General features: G+C 44.1%; 1 protein-coding gene across 1 annotated transcript in view; it reads left to right on the forward strand.

Moving 5' to 3' along the window:
* Positions 1-26,349, forward strand: part of LOC139678559 (connector enhancer of kinase suppressor of ras 2-like) — a 150,676-nt gene extending 124,327 nt beyond the window's left edge. The window contains exons 18-23 of the mRNA XM_071569454.1: positions 4,205-4,276; positions 15,516-15,586; positions 16,292-16,395; positions 17,710-18,217; positions 18,541-18,740; positions 19,371-26,349. Of these exons, the coding sequence (XP_071425555.1) occupies positions 4,205-4,276; positions 15,516-15,586; positions 16,292-16,395; positions 17,710-18,217; positions 18,541-18,740; positions 19,371-19,586 (1,171 nt within the window). The 3' untranslated portion in view covers positions 19,587-26,349. The remainder of the gene's footprint in view (positions 1-4,204; positions 4,277-15,515; positions 15,587-16,291; positions 16,396-17,709; positions 18,218-18,540; positions 18,741-19,370) is intronic.
* The last annotated feature ends 556 nt before the right edge of the window (positions 26,350-26,905 follow it).

A 26,905-nucleotide genomic window follows, 5' to 3' on the forward strand; every position in this document is an offset into this window, starting at 1 on the left:
TGCACAGCCAGAAATAGCTGCCAGAGCTTCCCTCCAAGCAGAACTCAATCCCTCAGAACTCTGCTCAGAGATCCCTTTCTGGGGGGTGTGTGCTCAGGAAAAAGGCGATTAACTGAAACTGTGCATGTGACTGAAAGCCCAGAACCTTCAGGCTTTGAATCCTTCCAGAAAGAGGCAGGGCCAGAGGTAAAAGTGTAATGAAGATGTTCAGAGTTTATTCCCTTTTCTCCTGAGCTGAGTTTCCCTTTGATTTCTTCCTTCATGGACTATCATTTATGTATTTCCCCCATCACAAACCCCACACTTTACACTATTTTATGTGCTCCTCTGGAACAGCAGAGAAGTGAAATGCAGTGTCAGCTCACTTGGATTTGGTGTATCCAGCATGGGGGAATGGAGGGTCCTGCTTGTGTCCAGCCAGCTCCAAAGCACAGCCCCTGAGAGCACACCTGGAGAGCACTCACCTTCCTCAGCTGTCTTTCCAAGGCATCATTCCAGCCCTGATTCCACTGAAAAGCTGAAATCCCAGTGTCCCTTTTCCTCCAGCTCTCTCAAAAGCAAAGTGAAGAACATTTTGGGACTCAGCTTGGATTTCCCCTCAGATCTCTGTTACTTTCAGAGCTATTGATGTGAAATGTTCCAATCCTTTTAAACACAGGAATCTCAAGTCTCACTGGGATAATTAATGGTTTCTCTCCCCACTCTCCTGTTGGGTGCAGAGCTCTGTTTCACAGCCTGGCTGCTCCTGATGTCCACAGCACTCAGGGAGTGGAATAGCCTCAAGAAAGCTTTCACAAGAGTATCCACTAATTGAGTGCATTATTCTGTGTGGTTTGATGATTTGCCTCAGTAATGCACTTAATGAAGGTCCCCTGGTTGTTATACCATGGCATTATCTCAGGCTGGTTCAGCTCTCCAGGCTGTATTTGGACCTGGAATGACCTTGTCCCTATGACAGGAGGCTTTTTGCATTGACACTGAAAGCCTTTCCACTGCTTTTAGGCAACACCTGCATCTTCCTGATTAAAAGTGATCATCCAGTACAGAAATCATGGGTGTCTCAGTCTGCATATTGTGGCGTGACATGAATATCGTGTTATTTTCAAAGACTCTGGTAATTATTATGCCCCATGATGAAGCCCCAGGTATAAAGATGACTTGAACTACATATACAATTAATCATTATTAACTGGTGCTTTGCCTGAATCTTCAGCAATTTCCACTTAGTGAAAACTTTCGTGGCCTGGTTAATGCAAATTTAAGTCTTAAATTTATCAAGGATAAACTGGCTCTTCATATTGAAACTGTGCAGTCAGAACTCTGTGCAGATGTCACTGATGTGGCACAAACAGACAGGAGGTTTTCAGTAACAGAGACATGAAGTCCTGGCTTGAGTGTCACTACAGCTTTAGTAATTTTATTATTTCTGAAGAGAACTTGACAGTCTTTGCAGACAGCAAACCCCTCCTGAGCCCCCAGTGGGCCCCCCAGGGAAGCAGCTTCCTGGGCTGTGTTAAAAGTGATTATTCCCTTCTCCCTGGCACTCATTACACCACACCTACATTAGTGCATCCAGTTTGGGGCCCTCCAAACAAGCAAAATGTAAATATATATATGTATATATGTCATTCTTCTGCATTATTCATATTTATACATCTTGACTTGTTTCCCTGGAGACTTTTCTCCAGTTCCTGATGCTGGTGTATCTAAATGCTTCTCTAATCATCTTTGGGACACTGCTGGGAGATGCAGATGGATTTGTTGTCATGTTTGCAGCCCTGGAACTGCAGAGCATTGGCATGAAAAGCTTGCCCAGGACTGGGCTGTGCATGTCCCAAACAGAGCCTTGTCTGCACTCTGTGAATGTGGAACAGAGCAATGCAATGCTGGGATTCCCAGCACCTCAGGGAAGCAATGCAGGATCAGGGAGAAGGATCCTGAGGAACATTCCTGTAGGGACCAATTTAGGAAGACCTGCAGCCTTTAACTGCTTTACCCTTGGCAAAATCCTGCTCTTCCTGCTTTTCATGACACATTCAGAGATTCTTTCCCAGCTGAGACAGGAGCCCTGCAGTGCCTGTGGCACATCCTGATGTCTCCTCCCTGTCCCTTAACTGAGTAGAGTTCCTGGGGGATGAAACAGCCAAATAAATAAGCACAGAATCCCACACTGGTTTGGCTTGGAAGGGACTCAAAGATGCTCCTGTGCCAGGGGCAGGGACACCTTTCCCCACAAATGACCCACTGCCCACAGGTTGGGTCACATCACAGGAGCTCAGTGGAGCCAAATTCAGTTCTTTTATCACACTGACACATTCTGACTCTTAAAAGATTGATTTGAAATCCCAATATTGGCATTTTAATGCTTTTTAGGTATGTAAATGTCCTGTCTAGGAAAATAATCCTGTTTACAAGCAGGAGCTCCATCATGTGATATTCTCTGAGGATTAGCCAAAGGATTTGGATCTTTGGATGCACCACAAAATCCTCTGCAATTCCAGCCAATCTCACACCACCTCAGCACTGGGGCACGTTGGGCAAAGGGAACAGGACAAAGTGCAGATTTACACAGAGCTCAGACCAAAATATAACTATGCAGGAGTGTTTGTTTAGTCATGATTTTCTATTCTGAGCATTAAAAACTTAATACTGCGAGGAATTTCCGTAAGGAGGTCTGGTGTTAGCCAATTACTGTATAATTAATGATGTGCAATGTCCTGCTCTAATTCATATGGGTGTAAAGCCATGCACAAAATCATCCACCTTTCTTATCCACAGACAGGCAGCAGCTGCTTCCACAGGATCAGCTGGAGCTGCTGGGACTTTGTGGGCACAGGGGAGTAAAAGGTTCTGCATTAAGAAGCAGGATATTAATAATTACAAGAATTTCTGACAGGAAAATCAGGTTATGCTTCTTGGGTAAAAGAAATCACCAATTTGATCAGAGCATCCTTAAAACTGCATTTATATAATGATCCAAAGTGGATATAATTAACAAGGCTGTGCCATCTAGTGGGCAGCAGAAGGTTCTACCCTGTGTGGCATTTCACATCCACTCACTGCCTTTATTTGCAAAATAGAAGCAGCCAGAGGGGATGAAACTCTGCAGGGGAAAATTATCACTGCCCTGATCCCAAAACAGTACTTAAATACCTCTCCAGTCTTCTTTTATGGAAGGTAGATGGTTTATGATGACCTTCTGTGCAAAGATAACCTTGCCCTTTATCCCTCTAATCCCATGAAAAAGGAAACTGCTCCTAAATACAACTCTGCTTGTGAAGAGAGCCTGGTACTGGATGCATTTTAATTAATAACATATAAAAGAAAATCAGTGTGACCAAGGGAAGCTTCTTCAGCTTTCAGTTTGATTCTGAAAACTGCAAGAAATTGTAGTCATTAATAAAGGACTCATTTGCATTTCAGCTATTAATAGTGGAGACGTTGCATCACAGGTTCTTCATAATTACACGTGTAATGATTCCTAATCTAATTCTGACATCTGGCAATTACCATCTAAATGTCAGCATTTTAACACAAATGTTATGAATGATAGTGTGGCATTTTTGTAACATTTGCCAGCTAATCAAATTAATAGTCTTTAAAGCTGGGAGTTTGTGGTTTCCTTGACAGAAATTCTCCTTTTCATTATATCCCCACAAAAGTTTTGTAAAAATACGATTATTGTTCTTAGCTGGGGGAGAGCTCAGGGATTATATCACAGAAAAGCGTTAATGAAAAGCAGTTTATGTGAACTATAATCACCCATGCTGTCAGATTATTATCTATTATTCCATGATTTCTAATTTAACATAACTTGGCAGCCCTCTATATTTCTGTAGGACACAAAACAGTCATCTCAATATATGAGCAGAGGTGGGGAGATCAAACACTTAGTCCTTTAGCTTATCTTTGGAACACAACTAAGCTGCACTTCAATATGCTCAATTAGATTTTCAGGAATTGGCTGGCTGTGGGACATCAGTGGTTATTGAAAAGGATTTGTATTTCTAAGTCATTCAAGGGCTTTTGGAATTTTACAAAGCATCAGGAGGTGTGATCAGAGCAGGAGGAGTCAGCCAGAGCTGAGTGCAGCCTGAGTGCCTGGGAAAGCTGCCCCATGTTGGGGAGTCCCAGGGCAGCTCAGCCTTTGTGTTTGCAGGCAGACTGAAGGAAAGGTGGTTTGTTCTTTGTGCTCTTCCTGCAGTGCCTTCAAAGCGTGTCACCCCAAAATCAAGAGCTTCTACTTTGCCACCGACTGCCTGGAGGAGATGAACAGGTGAGTTGTGGCTCCTCTCAGTGTGCTTTGCTCTTTGTCCTGGTCTTCCACAGCTCCTCTCCCACGGGAATGGACTCCTGGAGACCAGAAAGTGCTGGCTCCTGGTCTTGTCAGGGCTCAGTCCACTGAGGCTGCCACTGGCTTTGTAAACACATCACACCCTGTGGCTCACTTGGCTGAAATTTTCTGCCAGAACAGCTCTCAGTTCTGCAAAGGAGAGTCAGTTGTGTTGGTCTCATCGACATTGATTAGAATTTTTCTTTGTTAATGGGCATAAAGTTTATAAGGTTCTGATTTTTTGTTGGTCAAGGCTGGAAGCCTCAGTGGGATGAGCGTTCTTGGTGTATAAAACAATGTGCATGTCCCAAAGCTCATGCAGAGCATGCTCAGGTGGTGGGGCAAGGGATTTTGAGGTCAGCTCAGGTGGTGGGACAAGGGATTTTGAGGTCAGCTCTGGGGGCAACCCACAGCAACATGACATGGCCTAAAACCAGGGAAAAGCAACCTGCAGGAACTTTTGTACCAGGGATGGGATTGGGCTAATGAGACGTATTCATTTTTGGTGCCAGAATTCAAAAGAAATATATATATACATATAAGAAATTAAAATCAACTCTCTCTGCCCCAAGAAAAAGCCCCAACAACATTCAAAATCACAAGTAATTCATTTTATTCTCCACATCAGTGTCCCAACACAGAGCAGAGACCAGCAAAGTGGCATTTTGGGGGCTGCTTTGTGCTTTGGGATGTCCTTGGATGTGCTGGGAGGACATTCCAAACTTGTGACTGGACGAGGCCCTGAACAACCTGATCCCACATCAAAGCTGGTCCTGCCGTGGGTGGTGTGGGAACAGACACCTCCAGAGAGCAATTCCAGCCCAAATGACCCAGTGCTCCTCTCCTGTGATTCAGTGAGGAAAGCAGAGGTTGGCAGAAGGTGGGACAGGGCCTTTGATCCCAGAAGGCACAGGCAGATGTCCTGCCTCCTCCTGCTCCATCAGGAGTTTGGTTATTCCCAGCTGAGGTGAAAAGCAAGGACACAAGGGACAGTGGCTCTGCAGGAGAAGTCTTCAATCTTTCCTGGCACAGTTGTCTAAAAGTTTGAGATTTAGTTTGTTCTTAGTGTGAGAAGACAGAGTTACCTCAGGATACAGCTAGATTTTCTTTGGAATGCTGATGCCTTCAAATGGTCACCAAATGGAGCATGGCATTGCTGAGGTTCAGTTCTCAGGACTGGGACACTTTGAGGGTGTAAATTTGCTGGCAAATATTTGTTCCAGGCTGTCAGTGTTCCATTGTTTGGTTCTGTGGCTCGGATCTGTCAGGACAAACCCAAAGCAAAGGTGTCCTGCTGTCCCAGCTCTGTGTGGCTCTTCCTTGGCTTCAGTTCCTCTGGTGGCTCTTGTTTGTTGAAGTGCCATCATGTTTATCTGTTATACATAAAATGTGCTGCTCAAGGAAAACCAGTGAGTCTGACACACCTTCAACAAGCTGGTCTTGGAGCATCCCTGGATTTCTCCTGGGGAGCCCAGGGAGCTGCCTGTGTGCAGCCCTGGAGGGGGGCACAGCTGGGGAGGTGCCAGCCTGTCCTTTCACATACCATCACTTCACAGCATTTATTTGGGGATGTACAGGTGCCTTTTTCCAGATTTTTTGGGTCTGATTCCCACGGGGAAAGGCAGAGGGTGAGATTCTACTTGAAGCATTTTGTGCAGTATTTTCCCTTCAGCGATGCTGTTCCTGTAACTCACCCAGGTGATGGATAACTGTGAGATCCCTGGGCATCCCCTGCAGCTCTTCATGCTTCCTGGAATTCCTTCTCCCACACACCCTGTGTGTAACTCGAAATGAGGAAGCAAGAGGCATTTAAAACACTAATTTCACAAATCCCTCTCTTTGCTGACCATGTAATGTGAGGAACCAGGGCAAATGCTTGGCATGGCATCTCCCACTCCTGCTGCCACCACAAAATCTGATTGGATTTTCCGTGCTGACAGGAGGGCAGATCCTCCCTGCTGAAAAGGGAAGGAGTTCTAACACAGAGAGGAACATTCTTTATTCACTGTGTGGGGCATGTTCACCCTTTCTTAACTGCCTTTCCCCAACTGCCTTTCCCACCAGCCCTTGTTTTAACAGCTCTTTTTAGTGTTTCTTGCTCAGATTCCCTGTTTAATGATTTTCCCCACTCCAGACTCTTCTCATCTGCCTTTTCCTGGTGCTGCAGGTGGGAGGGTGTCCCCACAGCAGGAATTGATTTGTCTGAGCCCCTTGAGGTGCTCAGCTGGGCTGAGCTCTGCCTGCTGAGCTTGCCAGGGCACACACTCCTGGCTCTGCAAAATTAATGCTCGTGCTGTTCTGTCAGGTCTTACACGGGCAGAGTCGTGTTCTCAGGAATGAATTAATAATGGCATTGATGAGCTCATCTCTTGCTTGGTGCTCCGAGCTTGTTAAAGGCCTTATTTCCCAGAAGTGCTTCCTCTATTACCACACACACATAACCTGTTTATGGCTTTAATTAGCATTGAATTTAATATTCGGTTGTTTTACAATATCTACTTTATTTAAAACTTCCATGTCATTGAAGTCTGCAGTGCATTTACAGCCTCCTCATGGGCTCCAAATATTAAATTTTTAAAAGTTCTATTTTAGGCTGAATAATTTGATCACATTTGATTTGAATAACTGGGTTAACTTTGCAATTTTAATAACTCCCATAAATCTTTTGCATTCATTCAAAAAATCTAAGAAATAGCTGCTACTGAAACAGAACAATGATCGATTTTTATAGGGGCTACCCAATATTTTCCAAGTAATGACCTGAAATATTATAGCACAATATTTCTCTTAAAATGAAACTGCTTGGAAAATGAAGTATTCTGAATTAAATCTCTATTGTTTATGAGCAAATTTTATGGGGTCTCCTATCCACTCTTATGTATGGAGTATAACCAAGTGGGTTACTCAAGACTTTCCCTAAATCATCCTGTTTATTATTGAAGTTCCTTCATCTGTTTTCCTGAAATTTGGGGTGTTTTAGTCTCCTTGACAGCTCTTGGCCAAATCAGATGGTGAGCCAGGACTGCCACATCCTTTACAGTTTCAAGGTGCTTTGTCTGCACTTAGAATCACAGAATCATAGAATCCATTGGGTTGGAAAAGACCTCTGAGATCATCAAGTCCAACCCTTGGGCCAACTCCAGTCCCTTTACCAGATCATGGCACTCAGTGCCACGGCCAAGCTCAGTTTAAAAACCTCCAGGGATGGGGAATCCACCCCCTCTCTGGGCAGCCCATTCCAATCCCTGAGCACTCTCTCTGCAAAGAATTTTTTCTGCTCTCCAACTTCAATTTCCCCTGGCAGAGCTTGAGCCCATCGTGCCCCCTTGTCCTGTTGCTGAGTGCCTGGGAGAAGAGACCAACCTCCACCTGGCCAGAACTTCCCTTCAGGGAGTTAAATAAACAAATACCTAAGAAAAGGTCTTGGCAACTGAAAATTTCATCCAAGTGGCCCTCTTAGACATTTTCCTCTGGAACAAGAGCTCCTGGAGAGCTGAGCAGGAGAGTCACTGCCAGCCCTGCCTGGGCTGCAGAGCTGGGTGAGAGCAGAGCTCCCCTCAGGGCAAAGCCAGGGGATCACTCTCAGAACAGCAAAGGGACTCATCCAACACAAATCCCTGCTAAGGAAGTTCTCAGTGGTGTTGTAACTAAACATAAAGAGCAGGTTTTCCCTTCCTCCTTTATGTTCCCATAAACTTGTTTCAGATCCGTGCCTGAGGCCACACCAGCTCTCTAATTTATTGTTCTCACAGAAGGTGCAGCACAAGTGAAACAGTTTTGTGACCAGAATGAGCTGCAGGCCCCAGGACTGGGTGAAACTGGGATGTTTATTGGAGTCAGCAGGGCAATAGTGGAGAAAAAACTGCTCCAGGAATTCCTAGGAGTGAGCTGGAAGTCTTCCAAAGCTTCTTTTCTTGGCTGGCCACCCAAATCCTCCTTTCTAGGATTTAGGGATGACTTCCCACAGGGTTGTGCACGCCCTCATTCCCCTGGAGCCCCTCTGGCTCACAGCACTGCACTGGAGCAGTTGCCAAAGCACAACTGAAATTATCCTCCCAAATCAGCATCCAGGTGTGACTCCATCCCTGTGCAGGAGCAGCATCTGCACTGCCTTTCTGCACTGCTTTCAATTACAGAATTAACTTAATCAACTTCTGCTGGAAATAATACCATTGGGAATTGATCCAGTTCTTCTGGGAGCCAAAGAGTTCCTTGAATATTGTAGATTTGGTGACTGCAGCTCTGCCCCTCTCTGGGATGAGTGTCCAGCTTGGGGTGGGAGACACCTTAACTCTGCCAAAGCTGAAGATTTAGCACTAGAAATGAGAACTATCATAATTAAATAGTGGGCACTTTGGCCCATTTGATCTGATTTCTTTCAGACCATGAGGAAGCAGAATTACATAATTTCACAAGTAAATCAGCCCCATTTCTTATAAAAGATCCCCTTCAGATCCTCCAAAACTCCACCCATACTTCAGGTCATGCTGAGCTCAGTTCACTTGCTCATAAGGAATGTGTCCTTTCTCCAGAGCTTTCTTTTGGGCCAATCCTTTGGTGAAAGCTGGGGTAAAGGGTAAAGGCTCGAGGAAATGAGGACAGAGGAGTTCCAGCCCAGTTTTTCTGACTGTTTTGGTAGATTTTCTTAGGGATTATTATTGGGTTTATCGTAGTCTATCATTATTGTGTGCATATTCTCTGTGCTACACGACTATATTTACACAATAAATGCTATTTCATTACCAGAAGGGTAATTTATTTGCTACAGGAACAATAAACTTCTTTTCTCTGTTACCCACTGGGGAAAAATGAAAACAAACAAACCCCCCCACCCCAAAACAGACTTGTAAGTACAGAGGCATAATCTGCCTTTGTCTGACAGGGTGACATTAAAACACTTGCAAATCCAAATAAACCTCCCATGAGTGCCTGAAGTGGGTGCAGAGGGCAGGAATGGGCTCCGTTCACTGTCAGCTCCAGCCTGGCTGGGCTCTGCCTGCTCTTCAGGCTGACAAATCTAACAAGACAATGCATGAAACAGGATCAACAGTCATGTCAAATCACCACATCAGAGAGTACTGAGAGCTTAGCCCATGAATGATTTTACTCAACGAATCCCAGCAACTGTGGCAAATAAAAGAGCAGGAACAGGAGCTGCAGGAGCTGATACAGTGGGAGGGAGGGAGGGAGGAGCTGCTGGAGAACACTCTGTCAGGGTTGTGTTTCACTGGCACAGCCTTTGGGCTGCTTCTGTGGGGAGGAAAATCAAGGCATCATTTCAACCATCCCTGCCACAGGAGCCTTTATTCTGTTACATTAATATATTACCTGCATAACCTTAGGAAATAGTGAAAATAATGAACCTGAGGAACCCAAGTGGGAAAGGTATTGACTTTTTAGGTGGCCAGTAAGAAAGACTGGGCTGGGAGAGTGGCCAGTAAGAAAGACTGGGCTGGGAGAAGCCAGAATAACAAGTACAGGATCAATTCTGAAATCTAATTCTACAGTACAGAGAATTTTATAGTGAATTCTGGAATCTGATTATCCCCCTGATGTAAAAAAATATAATACAAAGCTCTCAAACAGAAATTAAATATAAACCTCACTGAATAAATTCTGTGTATGAACTAAATGGTCCAAGGGAATCTCTGGTTTAATAGACTTAGAGGTAACCTAATTTGAGTAAAATTTAACTTCCACTTTAGTTCTCCTTTTAACCAAATATTCTCAAGTGTGGATGCAATCTCAAAAGTGGAGAAAGAGATATTCTTGCACTGAAATGTGTTTATCTCAAACCTGAGGTGACAAAGGAGTGCAAGAATTAATGACTAAAAGAAGGAAGAAAAATAGGAAATATATAGCTATGTATTTATTCTATCCTTTAATGCTTCAGGATTTCATTGATTTAATTTTTAAGGGAACGTTTAACAGAAAGAAATGGACTTTCTTGAATACACCTTTTCAGGATATGTCCTTTATTTACTTTTTCACTTGAATTGAACAGTTTCTTCTATAAACCAGCCATCTGGTGTGTGCAGTATCCAGAGGATATTAGCAAATAAAACTTGCCCGAGCCACAAACCCCCTCTCCTTCCTGACTTGCTCTCAGTGGCTTTATGGAAGAATTTTAACTATAACCCTAAAAATAACAACCTTGCTTCCCTATTTAAAAAAAACAAAGTTACCATCTTACTTTTGGTTTTTATTTTTCTGCACTAAAGGTATCAGTTCTCTCAAATCTGTGCTAACTGAGATGGTCCAAGTTGTTTTTATTTTTCTAATTGTGCCCTTTCACTCTGGGCTGCAGAAACAGAGTGAAAAGGAGGTGAATGTGATGCCATGAGGAAAATTAGAGTTGCCTCCAATCCCTCTGTCCTTGGACTGGCTGAGCCCCACACTCAGTGAATTCCAGCAGAAATTATTCCCTTTGTTCCATCAGGGCTGGCATGTCTTTGTTTTTAACCCAGCCTGTTGGGGCAGCAAAGCTGTGTGGAATTGTTTCCCAGTTGCTTGGCTCACTCTTACATTTTTCAGCCTTTTTTCTGGATGCTCAGAAAGGGAATGTGCTCCTGACTCCTGACAATTCGGGGCCTTTCAGTCACTATTTAGTCCCAAGGTTTGGTGGTTGCAGCTGCCCTGGGTGCCCCTGTGCCCATCCCTGCCCAGCCCAGGGGCACACTGGGCTCTCCAAGGCCCTGGCCTCCAATTCCCTGCTTCTAACCAGAATTATCTCACTAAATTTCACTTACCATCCTACCAGGCAGCTGTTTTATCCCAAAGCGATGACAACAGTGCCTGTTTGTAACCAACAGAAATAATTAAAGCCAAGTCTGATTTATTTAGACTCTAATTGAGACAAAGTACAAAACTCCCTCCTGCATTTCAATGACTTTACTTGAGGCTCACCCTTCCCTGCCTTTGGTTCACCGGGGCACAGGCAGTAAAAAATAATTAACCCATTTCTTGGTCCCCTGTAGGTTGTTACAACGTGCCTTGGTAAGACAGAGATGATTTCCATGGGGATGTTGTGCAATAGTGAAGGTGAAATGTTGAGGCAAAGCATCCCTGGGCTGTTCAGTGCTGCTCCATGTGATCCCAATCTCTCTCAGTGCTCTGCTGGGTGGCCTGGAGTCAAATTTAGTGAAACATGCTGGTTAAGTTGTTTAATTAGCAAAAGAGTTGTGAAATTACCAAAGGCAAAAGGTGGGTCTGGGGAGAGGAGAGGAATCCATCGAGGTGCAGAGGGGTGTGAGGGATTGCAAACAGGCACCTGCCAGCACAGCTGGTACCCTCCTGTGGCCATGGGGAACCCACAGAGCTGTGGGGGTACAGCTCTGGAAACCAAATTACACCAACCATCTCCTGGGCTTCTGCTGGAGCTGCTTGTCATGTGTGGCACACACAGCCTGGCACTGCCTGGCCATCACTCAGAGGTACCCTCAGCCATCCTGGGGGACCCCAGTGCTCACAGAGCACCCCACCCATCCCTGGGAGCCCAGTGCCCACAGAGCACCCCATCCACCCCTGGGAGCCCAGTGCTCCCACAGTGCTCCCCACCCATTCCTGGGAGCCCAGTGCTCCCCCAGTGCTCCCCACCCATCCCTGGGAGCCCAGTGCCCACAGAGCACCCCATCCACCCCTGGGAGCCCAGTGCTCCCACAGTGCTCCCCACCCATCCCTGAGAGCCCAGTGCTCCCACAGTGCTCCCCATCCACCCCTGGGAGCCCAGTGCCCACAGTGCTCCCCACCCATCCCTGGGAGCCCAGTGCTCCCATAGGTGCTCCAGTTGCCCTCCTGGAACCTGTCCTTTGCCCCCAAGGCTTTCAGTGCAGAGTTCAGAACCAAATGCCTGAGTTTCCAAGCTCCCCATACAGAACTTTTGATAACCTTGACTGCCAGTTTTCTCAAAAATGGAAGTGGGTTGCTCATCAAGGAAATTCATCAAGTTTATGCAGTGTTCCTTTTGAACTGAGTTTGCATTTCCTTGGGAAAAAAACATTAACTGTAAGAAAATGATCTGTAATCTCAGCACTTGTGTAACTCCTGATTAACCTCAAAAACATTCACTCATGCTTTTTTAAAAACACAAAGCCTAAAATGGAGATTCTAGTTCTTTTCTCAGAAGAGATTTTATCATTATAAGCCACTGAATGTCATCAGATAACCCTTTATGTTGGTTTGACAAAGAGCTGACTCTGAATTGGGGTAAATGAGGTAAGAAAGTCCTTTTAAACTATAGCTGGGGATCATCTTGACTTTGGAAGAGAAAAGTCTAAGCAGCCTTAGAGAAGGAAGATTTGCTCCAGCTAATTCCAGCTTTGGCCATTGAGGCCATCTGTGTAAAGCTGATACTCTGTGTGTCCTCAGGAGATCCCTGAGCTCCAGGAGGTCAACATTAACACTTTGGTACCTCCATGTGCTTCCAAGGTCTGAACCTTGCAAATTAACAATGAGCAACAAGAGAAATCTGGCAAGAAATTGATAACAATCTAAATTTCCATCCACTGACCACCCAAATGGCTGAGTCTGTTTTAACTTGGAAAATGGTAATTAGTCCTAATTTACCACTGGTGCTTAAGCAGAACCTCAGTTGGAGGCACTGAGCCATCCTGCTTAACTGCCAGAGGCATATGGCAAACTGTGACTAAAACTATTTTGCTCCAATGCTAATGAGTTTAGAAATTTGGGAACAACTGTCAAAAAAGTAGTGAATAAAAACTCTTAATAATGCACAGGGAATGATGCAATGAGGCTGGTGAAGGGACTGGAGCACAAGCCCTATGGGGAGAGGCTGAGGGAGCTGGGGGTGTTTAGCCTGGAGAAGAGGAGGCTCAGAGGTGACCTCAGCACTGTCTGGAACTGCCTGAAGGGAAGTTCTGGCCAGGTGGGGGTTGGTCTCTTCTCCCAGGCACTCAGCAATAGGACAATGGGGCACGATGGGCTCAAGCTCTGCCAGGGGAAATTGAAGTTGGAGATCAGAAAAAACTTCTTCACAGAGAGAGTGCTCAGGGATTGGAATGGGCTGCCCAGAGAGGGGGTGGATTCCCCACCCCTGGAGGTTTTTCAGCTGAGCTTGGCCGTGGCACTGAGTGCCATGATCTGGTAAAGGAACTGGAGGTGGACCAAGGGTTGGACTCGATGATCTCAGAGGTCTTTTCCAACCCAATCGATTCTATGATTCTGTGATTCTATGTCATTCCATCCCTGCCATAAGAATCTGCCTTGCAGGAGCAGCAAATGCCTGCAGAGTGAGAGGATGCTGGTGAGCACTGTGGAAAAGCTCCTCTGCAAACCTTTAATCCATTTAAAATGTACTTCCTTCGTGCTAAAGATGAGTTATTGATGTGCTGATACAAACAGCGTCTGTGAGCAGTGCTGAAACCCTGCTCTTGGTCTTTGGGAAAACTGAGCATCACTCCCAGTTTTATTTCCAATTTCCTCCCTTCTGTTTCACTGAAAGGCAAAGCGAGATGGTTGTCCAATCCTTTATATTTTCATAGCTTTGTGAGTAAATGAAGGCCTCTCACATGTGTGAGAAGTCACTGTTGCTGTCCCCTTTGGCTGCTTGTGAAAGCCTCAGCTGTGAGGAGGGATTTGCTGAAGGCTGCAGTGAGTCAATGCTCCATCCAATCCTCCAATTAAGATGCTGGCTGGGAGCTCTGCAGTGCTGCACCAGGAGATCAATACGGGCTCAACTGGGGCTATTTTTAGTGGAGAGTTCCCTCTTCCTTCGTTTCGTTCCTCCTGGCTGTGCCTGCACCTTCCACACACCCCTCAGAGACAGTAACAGTCACACCCACCCCTAGAAGGCTTTTTTCTCTTCTTGTACAAGTGAGAAAGAATCACACTGGATATTTCCCTTGTCTTATTCTGCAAACCAGCTGTCCTTGTGATCTCGTACGTGTTGTTCACTGATGTCTTTCTTGAGCTCTTTGAAAAATGTTTTGTCAGTATTCATTAACCAAGAATAGAATTATTTACAAATTTGATGTTGCAACATTAAAAAAAAGAAAGAAGAGCTGCTTCTAAAAAGCCCTCATGTGAAATTAGTGATAAGGTAAATAATTCAGTTACTGAGTAAGGGGATGCTTGACAACACACGCCAGGCATTAACAAGGCTTTTTTTTTTTTTTTTGTTATAGTTCCTTGTTGAAGACAATAAGCTAATTTTTGATTTCTTATTTTCTGGACATTAAGAAGTGACTTTCCCCTCTGTGCCTTAATTTCCCTTTTTCCTAGTTTTTCAATTATATATTGTATGAACATCCAGTAATTTCACATGAAGAAAACTCTGGGCTTAAACTAAATTGTAACATTTTCCTAATGAAGTAAAGAATCTTATTTTTGATCAAACTAATTAATTTGGGGCCAAAGAAGGAAAGCAGAACATCTGATGTGAAATGCAAATTTTGCAGTACCTTCAGTTTACCAAGTTTTGGTTTAGAAACCTAAGATTCCATTTAAAAAAAATTAAATAAAATTGATATTGCAGCTCAAACCCACCAAACATTTATCTCCCCAGGACTGTGAATCCAAACTAGTAAATTGCCAGTGGAATTCTGCCACAGCCTGTTTTAGCTTTCTGAGGATGCAGATTTAATACAACTTACATTCTAAAACAGGTTTTCCCCCAATAATTATCATCATTTTATTTTCTTTTCCAGTATTTTGGCAATTCAGCAATGAGAGTAAATGTGACCCTTTGTGTCTCTGGAAGTCATTCCTCACCTTTAGTACTCATGTGCAGCTTAGAGAGGGCTGAGTTCTGCCTAAGGGGGACATTCCTGCTCTCCACAGGCTATAAAAATTCCATTTATTCTTTGCTGAAGTGGGCATGTTTGTATGTGAGCTCCACACTTTCCTGATGACATAATGATTGAAGTCCTGGCTGTTCAGGTTTCCAGGCAGCAGAATAAATGCCAAGGTCTGATCCTGCACGAGGTAAAGCCCCCCAGCAGATGTGCCCATGAGTCCAGGAGAACATCTGCAGGGTCTGAGCTGGGGGGTCCTTCCCTCACTGACCTTCAAACACACCTGAATGGTGCTTTGGCAGCCTGAGCAGCTCAGGGTTTGCATTAAACATTGTCTCTGACTTTTCCAGGAGTTAGAATGTGTATGCCCTCAGATTTACAGGAGGTGTTCCTTCTAAGGATCTCTTCCTCATTTTTTCTTGTTCTGTCAGGTGGATGAACCGGTTGGGTCTCGCAGCAATTGGTTACACACCTGATGACAAGGACATTCACCCAGATGAAGGTAATGCTTCAGTGGTTCTAATTAGGAGAGCAGAGCAGACAGCACAGATCTGTTCAGTGTTTCCACAAACCTGGAGATGCCATAACTGGCTGCTTTATTAACATATGGCCCTATCTTTTCAAATATCAATTTTAATAAGAATCTGTATTCTTGAAGAACTACATTTATTGGTGCCACCACCAAAGAAAATAAAATAAAATCCTGAGAAATAATGTTAAGAAACACCTAAAACAAGTGATAAGGAGACTGCAGGGTTCAGGGTGAGGTGTGATCTCCCAGATCCCAGCCCACAGGGATGCTGGTCCCCCAGAGTGAGTGAGGACACCACAAATACAGGGCAGTATGTGCTTTAGAAGCTCTTTCTGTGTCTCCTGAGCTCAGCTTTGCCCTTCCACAGCAGCCACGGTGGAATTATGCTGACACAATTAAGCTTCTCTTTGACTCTCTGTGACCAGAGGGTGGTTTTTATGTGCAGTGGGACTCGAGTGCCCAACCTGCTTTCTGTCCCTCTGCCCTGAGGCATCTGGAGGTTCCTGTGCAGATCTGTGTCTCTCAGAGCCAGATGTTTCCTCACCCTGTTCCCGGTGGCTGCCAAGCCCCGTGGGTGATGGGGAATGTTTGCCTTGCCATGCCAATGATGTTTGTAAAGTGTGGGGCCTGCTTTGTTGTGGCAAAGCACAGAGCGAGCCCGGAATGCTTTGTTAGCAGATTACTGGAGCGAGAGCGACCAGGACGACCTCGAGGGCTCGCTCACCCTGAAGCAGGAGGGCTCCTCCACACTGTGTGACACCTACCACCGAGCACCCTCAGTGAGTCCCAAACGTTGCGTTTGACAGTAGGGCACCCAAAGGTCTCTGTGTGCCTTGACTTGCACTTTCCTTGTCTCGGAGTGTTTAATTGCCATAAAGGCGGATCTCATTGTAAGAATGAAATTGCTGCTGTTCCTCCTGAGCCAAGACCTGGATGTTTCCATAGCAAGTCAGTTACAAAGGAAGGAGAGGTAAATATCTCCTGACGCACACCTGTCACCACGCTGTAACTATGTCCCTTTTTTTGTAGGATTGGTGAGACTGCAGCTGATATAGGAACACAATACTCAAATGTTGACTTCACTGCAGAATATGAAAAGAATGTGGTGGATGGGATAGCTTGTATTAGTTGAGACTGTTTTTCAAGTATGAGTATTAGATCCTGGAGGTCAGAGATTAAGCATTCACACAGTAATTATGGTTTAGTTCGTTTTCTGAGAACAAATCTTTCTAGGCAAGGGAGCTTTTCTACAATATTGAGCACAATACCATAGTGGTGACAGTATTACAAATAGAACATTTCTATTAGACAAAACACAGACAGGCTGTGAAAATTATTCTGTGTTTCTAAAAACAGATAGGACTGTTCTCTATTTTTCTTTCAGATTTTTCTTCAGCGTGAATGACACGATCCTCACACAGCCAGAACCACAGAAAGAGTGACTGAGACAACAGCATCACATGGGTGAAGTTCAGACTGATTTTCACCCATGTGATGCTGTTTTATCAACTGGGATACAGGTTAAGCCCCTCCCTTTCTGTTTTTCCACATTTTTGCCTTTCTCTTTGTTTTTGAATTAAATTTATATACAGACCCAGCAGAATTAATTCAAATAATTTCAGCAGTTCAGCAGCTCCCCAGTCAAAAATCTTCTGGGGTGCTGAAACTTTTGTTGTTTGGGTTTGGTTTTGGTTTTTTCTGTTTGGCTGGATGCACACGCCCTAAAAAAAAAGAAAGGAAATCCAATTATGGTTTCTTTTGGAGACTCCCATGTCTTCATGGCATGCTGCTGGACTGAGTGAAAGCTGGACAGGCCTTCAGCAAACCTGCACCAGTGTTATACTGTTCTTTCCATCAGGAGTTGCTCGTGGGCAGAGAATGTGCAAAACAAGAATAGGGAGTGGTTACAACACAGAATTAGCATAAAAGCTCTCACTGTTAATTATCTTCTGTTTCCAGAGGTTCACATTAGGACGTATCAAACACATCAGTTCATTTGATTACTGTATGGCATGTAATGTTCTACACCACAGTCCCCTCCTCGGGTCTGATCAAAACGTTGTCTGATGGCCCCACGTTTTGTGTCATTGCAGGTGAATTCTTCCAGCCCATTCCCCGAAGTCAAACAGGGCCGACACTTCTCCAGCGAATCCACGTACTCGCAGTCGTCGGCCGAGGAGGCGCGGCCGGAGGGCGCGGGCAGCACGCACCCCTCGGCGGGCAGAGCGCCCTACCGGGAGCGGCGCTCCTGGCAGGACCTCATAGAGACCCCCCTGACCAGCTCAGGGCTGCACTTCCTGCAGACTGTGCCCCCCGAAGCCGAGTACGCCAGCGGCCGCACCGGCATGTCCCCGGACAGGCGAAGGCAGGCCACGCTGCCCGTCCAGAGGCGCCACAACTTTGAGCAGGATGGGCCTTTCCCGTTGGTGGAGTGTCCCAGGGGATACGGTGCTCATGGCAGGCCCCAGAAACAGCGCAGCCAAAGCCTCCCCCGCAACAGAGACATCAGGGCCAAGGGCCGCGTGAGGTCCATCGAAGGGACGGATGACGGTCTGGAAGAGAACGTTCCTGTTAGAAGGCATAACAGTTTCTGTGCAGAAGGTGAGCCCTGGGAGATGTTCTGAGCCTCCTGACCACCATCAAAAGCCAGGGCAGCACTGCCATTATTCCCAGCAAGGTCTTTGCGGTTGAACTGCTGGGTGTTGGCAAATTCATCCATCATTACGCAGGAATTTATGTTTGAAATTCCAGGATGTAGCACTAAGAGCAGAGTCTTGGGATGCTCAAAATGTTCTTGTTTTATCAAAACAAACACTAGGGAACTGTAATAGGGTTGATTTATTCAAGAGATTGCAGAACTGCTGGGTCTGGAGACTTCATCAGAACAATTGGATTTGTTGTTAGGTTTCTTTCTTGTCTTTCAGAAAACATAAAAGAAGTTGAAGAAATCACAGATGGTCTGCAGGAGCTGTACAAGACCCTGGAAGAGGCCAGCCTGTCAGCCTTTGGGGAGCAGCGTCCTTCCACCAAGCAGGAGTTCCGCAAGTCCTTCGTGAAGAGATGCAACGACCCCGTTATCAATGAAAAGCTCCACCACATCAGAGTTCTCAAGAGCACTTTAAAAGTAAGGCTTTATCATTGACTTTGTGATAAGGAGCATAACCCAATAATCATGGGATCACAGGCTGGGTTGGGAGGGACCTGAAAGACCATCTCATTCTATTCCCTGCCATGGGCAGGGACACCTTCCACCAGACCAGGTTGCTCCAAGCCCTGTCCAGACTGGTCTTGGACACTTCCAGGGATGGGGCAGCCACAGCTTCTCTGGGCACCCTGTGCCAGGGCCTGCCCACCCTCACAGGGAAGAATTTCCCCCCAATATCCCACGCAACCCTGCCCTTGGCAATGAGAAACCATTCCCCCTTGTCCTGTCACCCCAGGCCCTTAATATCATAATGTTTTCCATGGATGAGCCTTTTTTTTGTAGATTTAAAATTAAGTTTCAAGGAAACTACACATCCTTAAAAGCAAACATGTTCCAGCTTAAGGAAAAAAAGAATTATTATCTGGCACTCTGTATAGGCACAGTGTAGCAGGTGCCATGGACTGAGTTGCCAAACAGTTTAAGCTGTAATAGTTCCTGAGTTTAGGTAAAATATTGCAGTGTCCCTGGCACTCTGCATTAAAGTGAAAAAAGATATAAAGTGCTGGAATACCAGATTTAATTTTGACACACCTTTCTGGAATTTGCCAGGCAAAGGAAGGGGACCTCACAGTTATCAACAGCCTTCTGGATGAGCCCAATTTAACGTCCAAGAAGTTCAAAGATTGGAAACTAAAGAACTATGAGTTTTTCCTGGACATTTGTGAGTACAGTGCTGCTGGGAAAGCCCAAAACGGAGCCTCTGAACTGGGCAGCTCAGCACCAATGCTGACACACACACACTCCTTCATCGAGACCCACGTGTGACAGGACCCGTCTGAGGCGCTGCTGTGCCCCGACAGCCACACTGGCACATCTGCCCAGAGCGTGCTCAGCAGTTCTGTAAATACTTGGGTAAGACAATAGTGCCACAGGATGCCTACTACATTGCATGAGAAGACAATAATATTTTAAATGGGTTTTTTTGTTTGCTGTTATCAAGCTCTGCATTAGGAAGAAGTGGTGCAGAAGTGTAACTGAAAATAAATACCGGTATATTTAAAGTACTGTACTAAAACTAAGCTTATAGTATGAGCTCCTACAATCATTTTATATATTTAGATATCTGTGAACACATATCTATGTATATAAAATGCAACATGGTAGTTGACATTTCCTTTTAAAATGCCCTAAAGTTCACATTTTCACCCACCTTTTTCTTGCAGGAAAAAATATAAAAACGAAAACAGAAATTCATTGGCCACTCTTAGAGATGAACGTTTATTTTTGCAACATTTCCAGGTAGTGACCATCTTTGCAAATAAAAGGACAGAGTTATCAAAATATAAACTCAATCCCTATAGTGTGCCTTAAAATGTACACTGTACATCAAACAAATAGACCCCAGTCTGGCCCTATGGGCACTGTACATGCCATTAGATACTGTGTTTGTAACATGCTGTGCCTGCCTTTCAAACGAGGCAACAGGAGCAAGCAGGTGAGGCACAGGGGTGGAACAATGTTGGTTGTTCACTAATGCTGCAACTTCCACTGGTTTTCATAGGATTTGAAGTATTTCATGGTGAAAGAAAAAAACATCTGCGCTGAATAAGGTACCTGCTGCAGGTTTTCATCATTTCTTCACTGTGAATTGAAGTGACACATGACTGTGAGTCACAAAATTCAAAAGAAGCTTGAGAAGGAAGTTTTAAAACCTCCTGAACCAATCAATTGCATTCTGTGATACACTGACATCTATAGCTGAGTAAATTATTCAGAGTTATGTAATGTCTGGCAATAATTTTAACTGGTAGCAGAACATTAGCACGTGGGTGAAGTGATTCAAAGCATCATTTGAAAACCAATCTGTGTGGATTGGTTGGGGAAGACACACAAGTCACACGGTGTATTCCATTTCCTTGCCTGGGTGAGAATGGTTTCTAAGAATCAGATTTTGGAGAAAATATTTGTATTCTTGTGGGGGGGGAAATCATTACTCTGAATGCTACAGAACACAAATTTCAAACACCATCACAGCTTTCTTTGACTCTGCTTGCCAGAATATTTCTGAAAGGTGGAACAAGGGGGATGTGGATACAGCTGATGTCATTTCACTGACACAGACACTCTCTGAGAACTCTTTTCATAAGATAAACATATTTGTCTCCCATACATCAAGGACTGTAAAATCCATGCAATTTAATATAATATTGAACTTAGTTTCAAATGTTATCTCAGTGAGGTCTCAGTATTCAGGAAGAGATTTAATTATTCCCAGAGCCAGAACTGTGTGAAGGTGTCCTGTGTTCAGTTCTGTCTCCAAAGGGCAGCTGTGGGGGCTGACCTTGGCCACAGACTGCTCACCAACGTGCCCTCAGTGCCACTCCTCAACAGGGCAGGGAGGAAAATGTCATGGAAAAGGTCCTGAGTTGAGACAGAGATCACCTGCTAATGATTATCATGGGCAAAACCAATCTGACTTGGGGAAAATCCATTTTTTGACAATTTAAAATACAGACAATGACAAAACAATGACAAAATTAAAACCACCTTTCCCTTGACTCCTTCCTTCTTTACAGTCTCAATTTCATCCCTTCATTCCCAGCAAGCAACAGGATACATTATAGAATCTATTCAGAAACCAATTCATACTGGATGTGCAAGCACTAATGGATGGTCACAGAATTAGTTAAATAGATGGAACTTTCTATATTCCTAAAGAAATTTAAATATGCCTTTTGTTTCAAACCCAAAAGATGGTTTGTGCTTTCATAATAGAAATAGCTATGTTGTTTTAGAATAACTCTTCAAGAGGATTTCAAATGCCACTGAATTGTCACTCAAGACAGAAATGACAATTGTCCTCTGAGCATATTCAGTGAAGTCCTGAGTAAACAGGACTCTTCCAAAATGCTCCTTATAGATATGGCTCAAAATTATAAACACAGTTGGGAAGATACATTTCTCAGAAATAACACAAACAATAAGGAAAATAGATTATCTCAATTTCAGGTTAAAACAGATTTCTGAAATATGAGTAGATGAGATAAATAGCTGAGAGTTCATAGTTCTGCTCAGCTTGTCTTTAAAATCTTTCAGTGTCATGAGATCATCGTTCTGAAATTCTGGGAATTGTGAGTCCACCTTCTGCTCCTGGAGAGCAGCTCTCAGCAAATGTGATTTGCACTGAACAGGCCAGATAAATTATCCAGGAGATTCATAAGGTGAAATGAGATACATTGGAGAAATTTCCTCTAATGGGCTTAAGATTAACTGGGGGAGAAGTCTGAAAGATTTATCTGGCATTGCTTGTGCCTTAGAGCAAGCAAAATTTAATTGCGAAATTAAGCAATAAAAAGACTTTATTCTTCCCCAAACGTCAGGTGGCATTTCACAAGAACTTGTCATACTTCTTGCATATGTACCCAACTCCAACCTACAGCCCTGCCCTTCCCAGCAAGAGTTTCTTCCTTCTGGGTGTAGGTGCCAGTCTGGCTGTACTGCAGAAAGGAATGTCCAAAGTCATTGTAGCACAATTGTTTGGAACTTCATCATCTTTGAAATCACTGCAAAGCAAAGGGCAATACAGGCACTGTACTTAAAAAATCCATGCACAAAATCCTGCTTCTGTATTAAAATATGTTAAATTCTCCTGGACCAACAGGTGCTTAAACACACTGCACAAAGCAGCTCGAATTGTTGTGGTAGTTTTGATCCCATGTTCTTAAATAGGAAAAAAACGAATCTTGGCTGTTGAGCTCATCAAGGGACATAAACAATCCCAGTACAATACATTTATTAATTTGCAAGATTTCCTGCCTGAATGCTCAGGTAAAATTTGGTTCTTAAAATGCACAGCTGCACAAGGAGACTATTTGGATGTGTTGCATTGATCTGGATCTTATTAAAGTCAGTGTCTTCATTCAGAATTCTTGCAGGTAAAATGTCTCAGCCCACAGACTCTCCTGAGACTGCACTAGCTGAGTCCTTTTGTTACTGGCTGGTTTTTATTGCAACTGATTTAACGTTCCCCTTGAGCTACTGATTGCCCTCCTTTTTTATACTGTTCTGTATTCAGTGATGTCTCAGATCTCTGAGAGTGTCTTGGTAGCTCTCTCAGAGTCACTTCCTGAGAAAACTGAGACATTTTTCTCAGTTTCTTTAATTTAAGTGAAAACTTCCCTGAGCTTGCTGTAATTGCTATGAGCAAGAACCAAAGGAGGAGGAGAGGGTTCTCACCAGTCTGTATAGTCAGCTCCAGGCTGGAAATGTGCTCCACTAGCTCTTTTCAAGGAAAACAAATGAGTGTTGCAGAGAATTTCTCAGTGTCATAGCCCTTAACTCTGTTCTTACTCTGCAGCAGCCACAGCCCTGCAGGCCAGAAGGCTCCCTCTGGGCTAAGGTCTTGTGAAGGACAGGACAGGAACCTCTGAAGGGGTTACTTTACTGGGCTCAGCCTCCTCAAAACTTGTAGAATTCTGCTGGTGACCTTTAGAAGGCTTCACTTGAAATGTTAATGGGACTTCTGGGAGAAAAATGAACAATCTGGTAGGAATTGTTTAGCTTAACACGAATCTGAGGAGAATGAAAAAAATTCCTCTCGGTCTCAAGTAATGCAAATCAGCAAAACCAGCCCCATCTGCCACACGTGGCAGGTGTCCCCAGACTGGAACACAAAGAGATCCTGACTGTGTCTGGATCCAGTCCTGGAGAGATTCCTTAAGGAAGCACAGGCTGTCTGTATTACTGGGCTTCAGCCTGAAAATCCTATTTATGGTACACCCAGATTCCTGGAGTGTGATGTTAGAGAAATAATAAGTGGTGACTTGGCCTCATGAAGGATTTAAATTTCTCCTTAGTTTTCACAGAAGGGAAATGATGCGTTTCCAGGGAAGACAGAAGGGCACGGGTTTTCCATGGTAGATTTTCCACATACCACATGCCTTAGGCCACTGAGCTAAAATCTCATTACAGACAACACACTGTCTTCCCTGTTGCCAAATGAGGTTTATTTACCACAAGGACAAAATGGGTAATAACAGAAAATACTGAAAAAGCAATATGAGGTAATTAATTTATATGCAGTAATAGAAAGCTCTTTTTCTTCTGGAATGTTTCCTCATTAAAGCTGAGGCTCAGGGAAGGTTTTTCAGGCAAAATGCTGCGAGGAAGGTCCCCCATGTCCTGTTCCATAGGAAGTCAGTCCCATAGGAATTCACACCGTGTGGCTGAGGCTCTCAGTGGGTGTTAAGTGGGCACAGATGTGACAATCACCCCTGAGCTCTGTCAGGTGATGTTTGGGAAATACATGGCTTTGAAACCAAAACTAGTAAGCTGTATTTTCTTAGTTGATGTTTGTAATTATTTGCTTTTCCCACTACATACAAACATAATGCTGTGTTTGTCATCAGCTCCACTCACTAATGTGTAGGCAGGGAACTCTCTACTCTTGATAGAACAATAGACAAAGAAACAGGTTTTTAAAGCTTAGTTTCTACATTTTACGGGTTATACCACACTTGCACATTCAGGAGGAGGATTAGAAATAATATTGTTTAAGCTTTTATCAGGTTTTGAGATAGGTGATATACTACTGGGAGCTACTCTTAATAGAAGTATTTAATATTTCAGACAGATACTGCCTTCAGGAAAAGAATCATATTCACTCTTAATGCAGGCCAGGCAGGTAAATCTTTATTTTTATTGAGCACATACCTGTGTTGGAAGGGACAGTTAGGCACTTTATGCATTAATGCCACTGTATAAGCAGTATTTGAAAGAAAGCAATGTTGTGTAAATGATAAAATACATCGACAACCTGCTGTTTGACCAGCTAAGCCCTCCAGCTTCTGTCCTCACATTCCCAGAATATTGTTCATCCTCAGGCATCGGTGAGGGTATCAATACAGACCTTTCTACTGACAGTAACTGCGTCTGTCTGAATGCTGCAGATTAACTAAGGATGTCACATCACACATACTAATCCTGCATTTTTTCACTAGCAACCACGAAGCAACTACGTCTTAACAAACCATGTTCACTGGCCAAAATACCAGTAAGACCCTGTTACCAGTTAAGACTTCTGTTTTACTGAGAAACAAGGATTTCAGCTTAAAAATCTGATGAGCAAACAGGTTAGGATATAAGAGAAATGCACTAGTACTAATAAACTTTTTACATTTGACACATACTGTATTACAAAGACAATATCCTTGTAAGACCATTAATTGCTGGGCCATAGGTGACTTCAGTCTAGGTTACTAACTAGCTAATAAACCTTGTATAGAGCCTTTTTTAGATAACGCTTCCATGTATGAAATGTATGACACCCTTGTACTATGGCTTGCACTTTACTTGCATTCAACTGTGAGTAGGCTGTAGTAATGTCTTTGTATATTCAGGGGTTGAAATGCCAAAGCACTGGACTCTCGTTCTGCTGGTGTTCAACCTGTCCCACGTGTGCTCTGCAAACCCCACTGACCAAACCTTCAGCAAATAACGCTCTGGGGTCTCCATGGTCTTTGTTTCTTTGTAAATAGAAACATTCTTAACTGTTTCTGTAGCAATAGGAGGTTATAAACCAAACTTTCACTAGGACTGTTTTCAATAACAAAAAAATAAAAATACAAATCTATAGCGCCTTGTATAAAAATCATGGAGACTCCATGACCTGTGGGCATTTTTGTTTACAAGCAGTGTGTATATATGTATTAGAGGCAGAACTGTTATTTATCACAAAGTTACGTTGTGGACGACTCTTTCTTAAATAAATACATGTTTTCTGTCATTAAGAAAAAAAATAAGTATTTTAGAGCCATCTCGAGAAGTTTGAAGTGTCAAGCTTCAAATAACGAGTAAATCTTCCATGTTTCAGCCTTGTTTTTCTAATCAGGACTGAGAGGTGATGGCAGCCCCCTGTCCAGGGCAGGGAAGATGTGGGAGTTGGGAGGTTTGGAACATTCTGCAACTTTTCTCTACGCCCGCCTTGCTTGGCGCTCCCCTGGGCAGCCGCTCCGCTGATCTCCCGGCCAATCCTGCAGAGAGAAACAAACTGCTTAGGCTAATGCAGCTCAAACGAGGTTTCAACCCCTGGATAATACAGTATTTCTTCAGTTTCACAACAGTATTTTTAATTTTATACTTGTCTATGTTGAGAGATGACCCAATAGTTTCTATAGGCAATGAACATTAGGTTTCTTTTCTCCCTCTTTCCAGATGAGTTCTGTGTGAATTACTGTAACCGGCTGCGTTTTTTCTATCACAGATTATTAACTTGTTAACTTTTTGTGTGTCTACAATGAAAATTTATGAATGGAAAACTTCACTGTGTGTTGCTCACTGGGCATATACCTCATGGTACATTGCACAGACGTGTAAGTTGTAAGTTGCACTGCAACATTAAAAAAAAAAGGAACATATTGCTCTTTTTTCAAAGATATTAACTTATTTAAGAGATATAGTCTGTACATTATTTAAAAAAAAAAAGAAAGAAAAAAATTTATTCTTCCTAAATTCAAACAAAGCTTTTGTTTGGGGAGGGGAAAAAAAAAGTTGTAAACTTCAGTTGTAAATTTGGACCTCAATAAACAAATTATCTGCACTTAGATTGTGTGTTTATGGGGGTTTATGTGTGATCCCAGCTGAGGGCGATCCCTGTGCCCTGAGGGGGATCCCTGTGCCCTGAGGGGGATCCCTGTGCCCTGAGGGCAATCCCTGTGCCCTGAGGGGGATCCCTGTGTCCTGCGGGTGATCCCTGTTCCCTGAGGGGGATCCCTGTTCCCTGAGGGCAATCCCTGTTCCCTGAGGGCAATCCCTGTGCCCTGAGGGGGATCCCTGTGCCCTGAGGGGGATCCCTGTTCCCTGAGGGCGATCCCTGTGCCCTGAGGGGGATCCCTGTGCCCTGAGGGGGATCCCTGTGCCCTGAGGGGGATCCCTGTTCCCTGAGGGCAATCCCTGTGCCCATTAGGGCAATCCTTGTTCCATGAGAACAATCCCTGTTCCCTGAGGGGCATCCCATCCTTGCTGAGGGCAATTCCTGTGCCCTGAGGGCGATCCCTGCTCCCCTGAGGGGGATCCTTGTCCTGGCTGAGGTCGTTCCCTGTGCCCTAAGGTCATTCCAGGTTCCCCAAGGTCGTTCCCTCTTCCCC

Source organism: Pithys albifrons, chromosome 14 (assembly GCF_047495875.1).
Source record: "Pithys albifrons albifrons isolate INPA30051 chromosome 14, PitAlb_v1, whole genome shotgun sequence".
NCBI classification, from domain to species: Eukaryota; Metazoa; Chordata; class Aves; order Passeriformes; family Thamnophilidae; genus Pithys; species Pithys albifrons.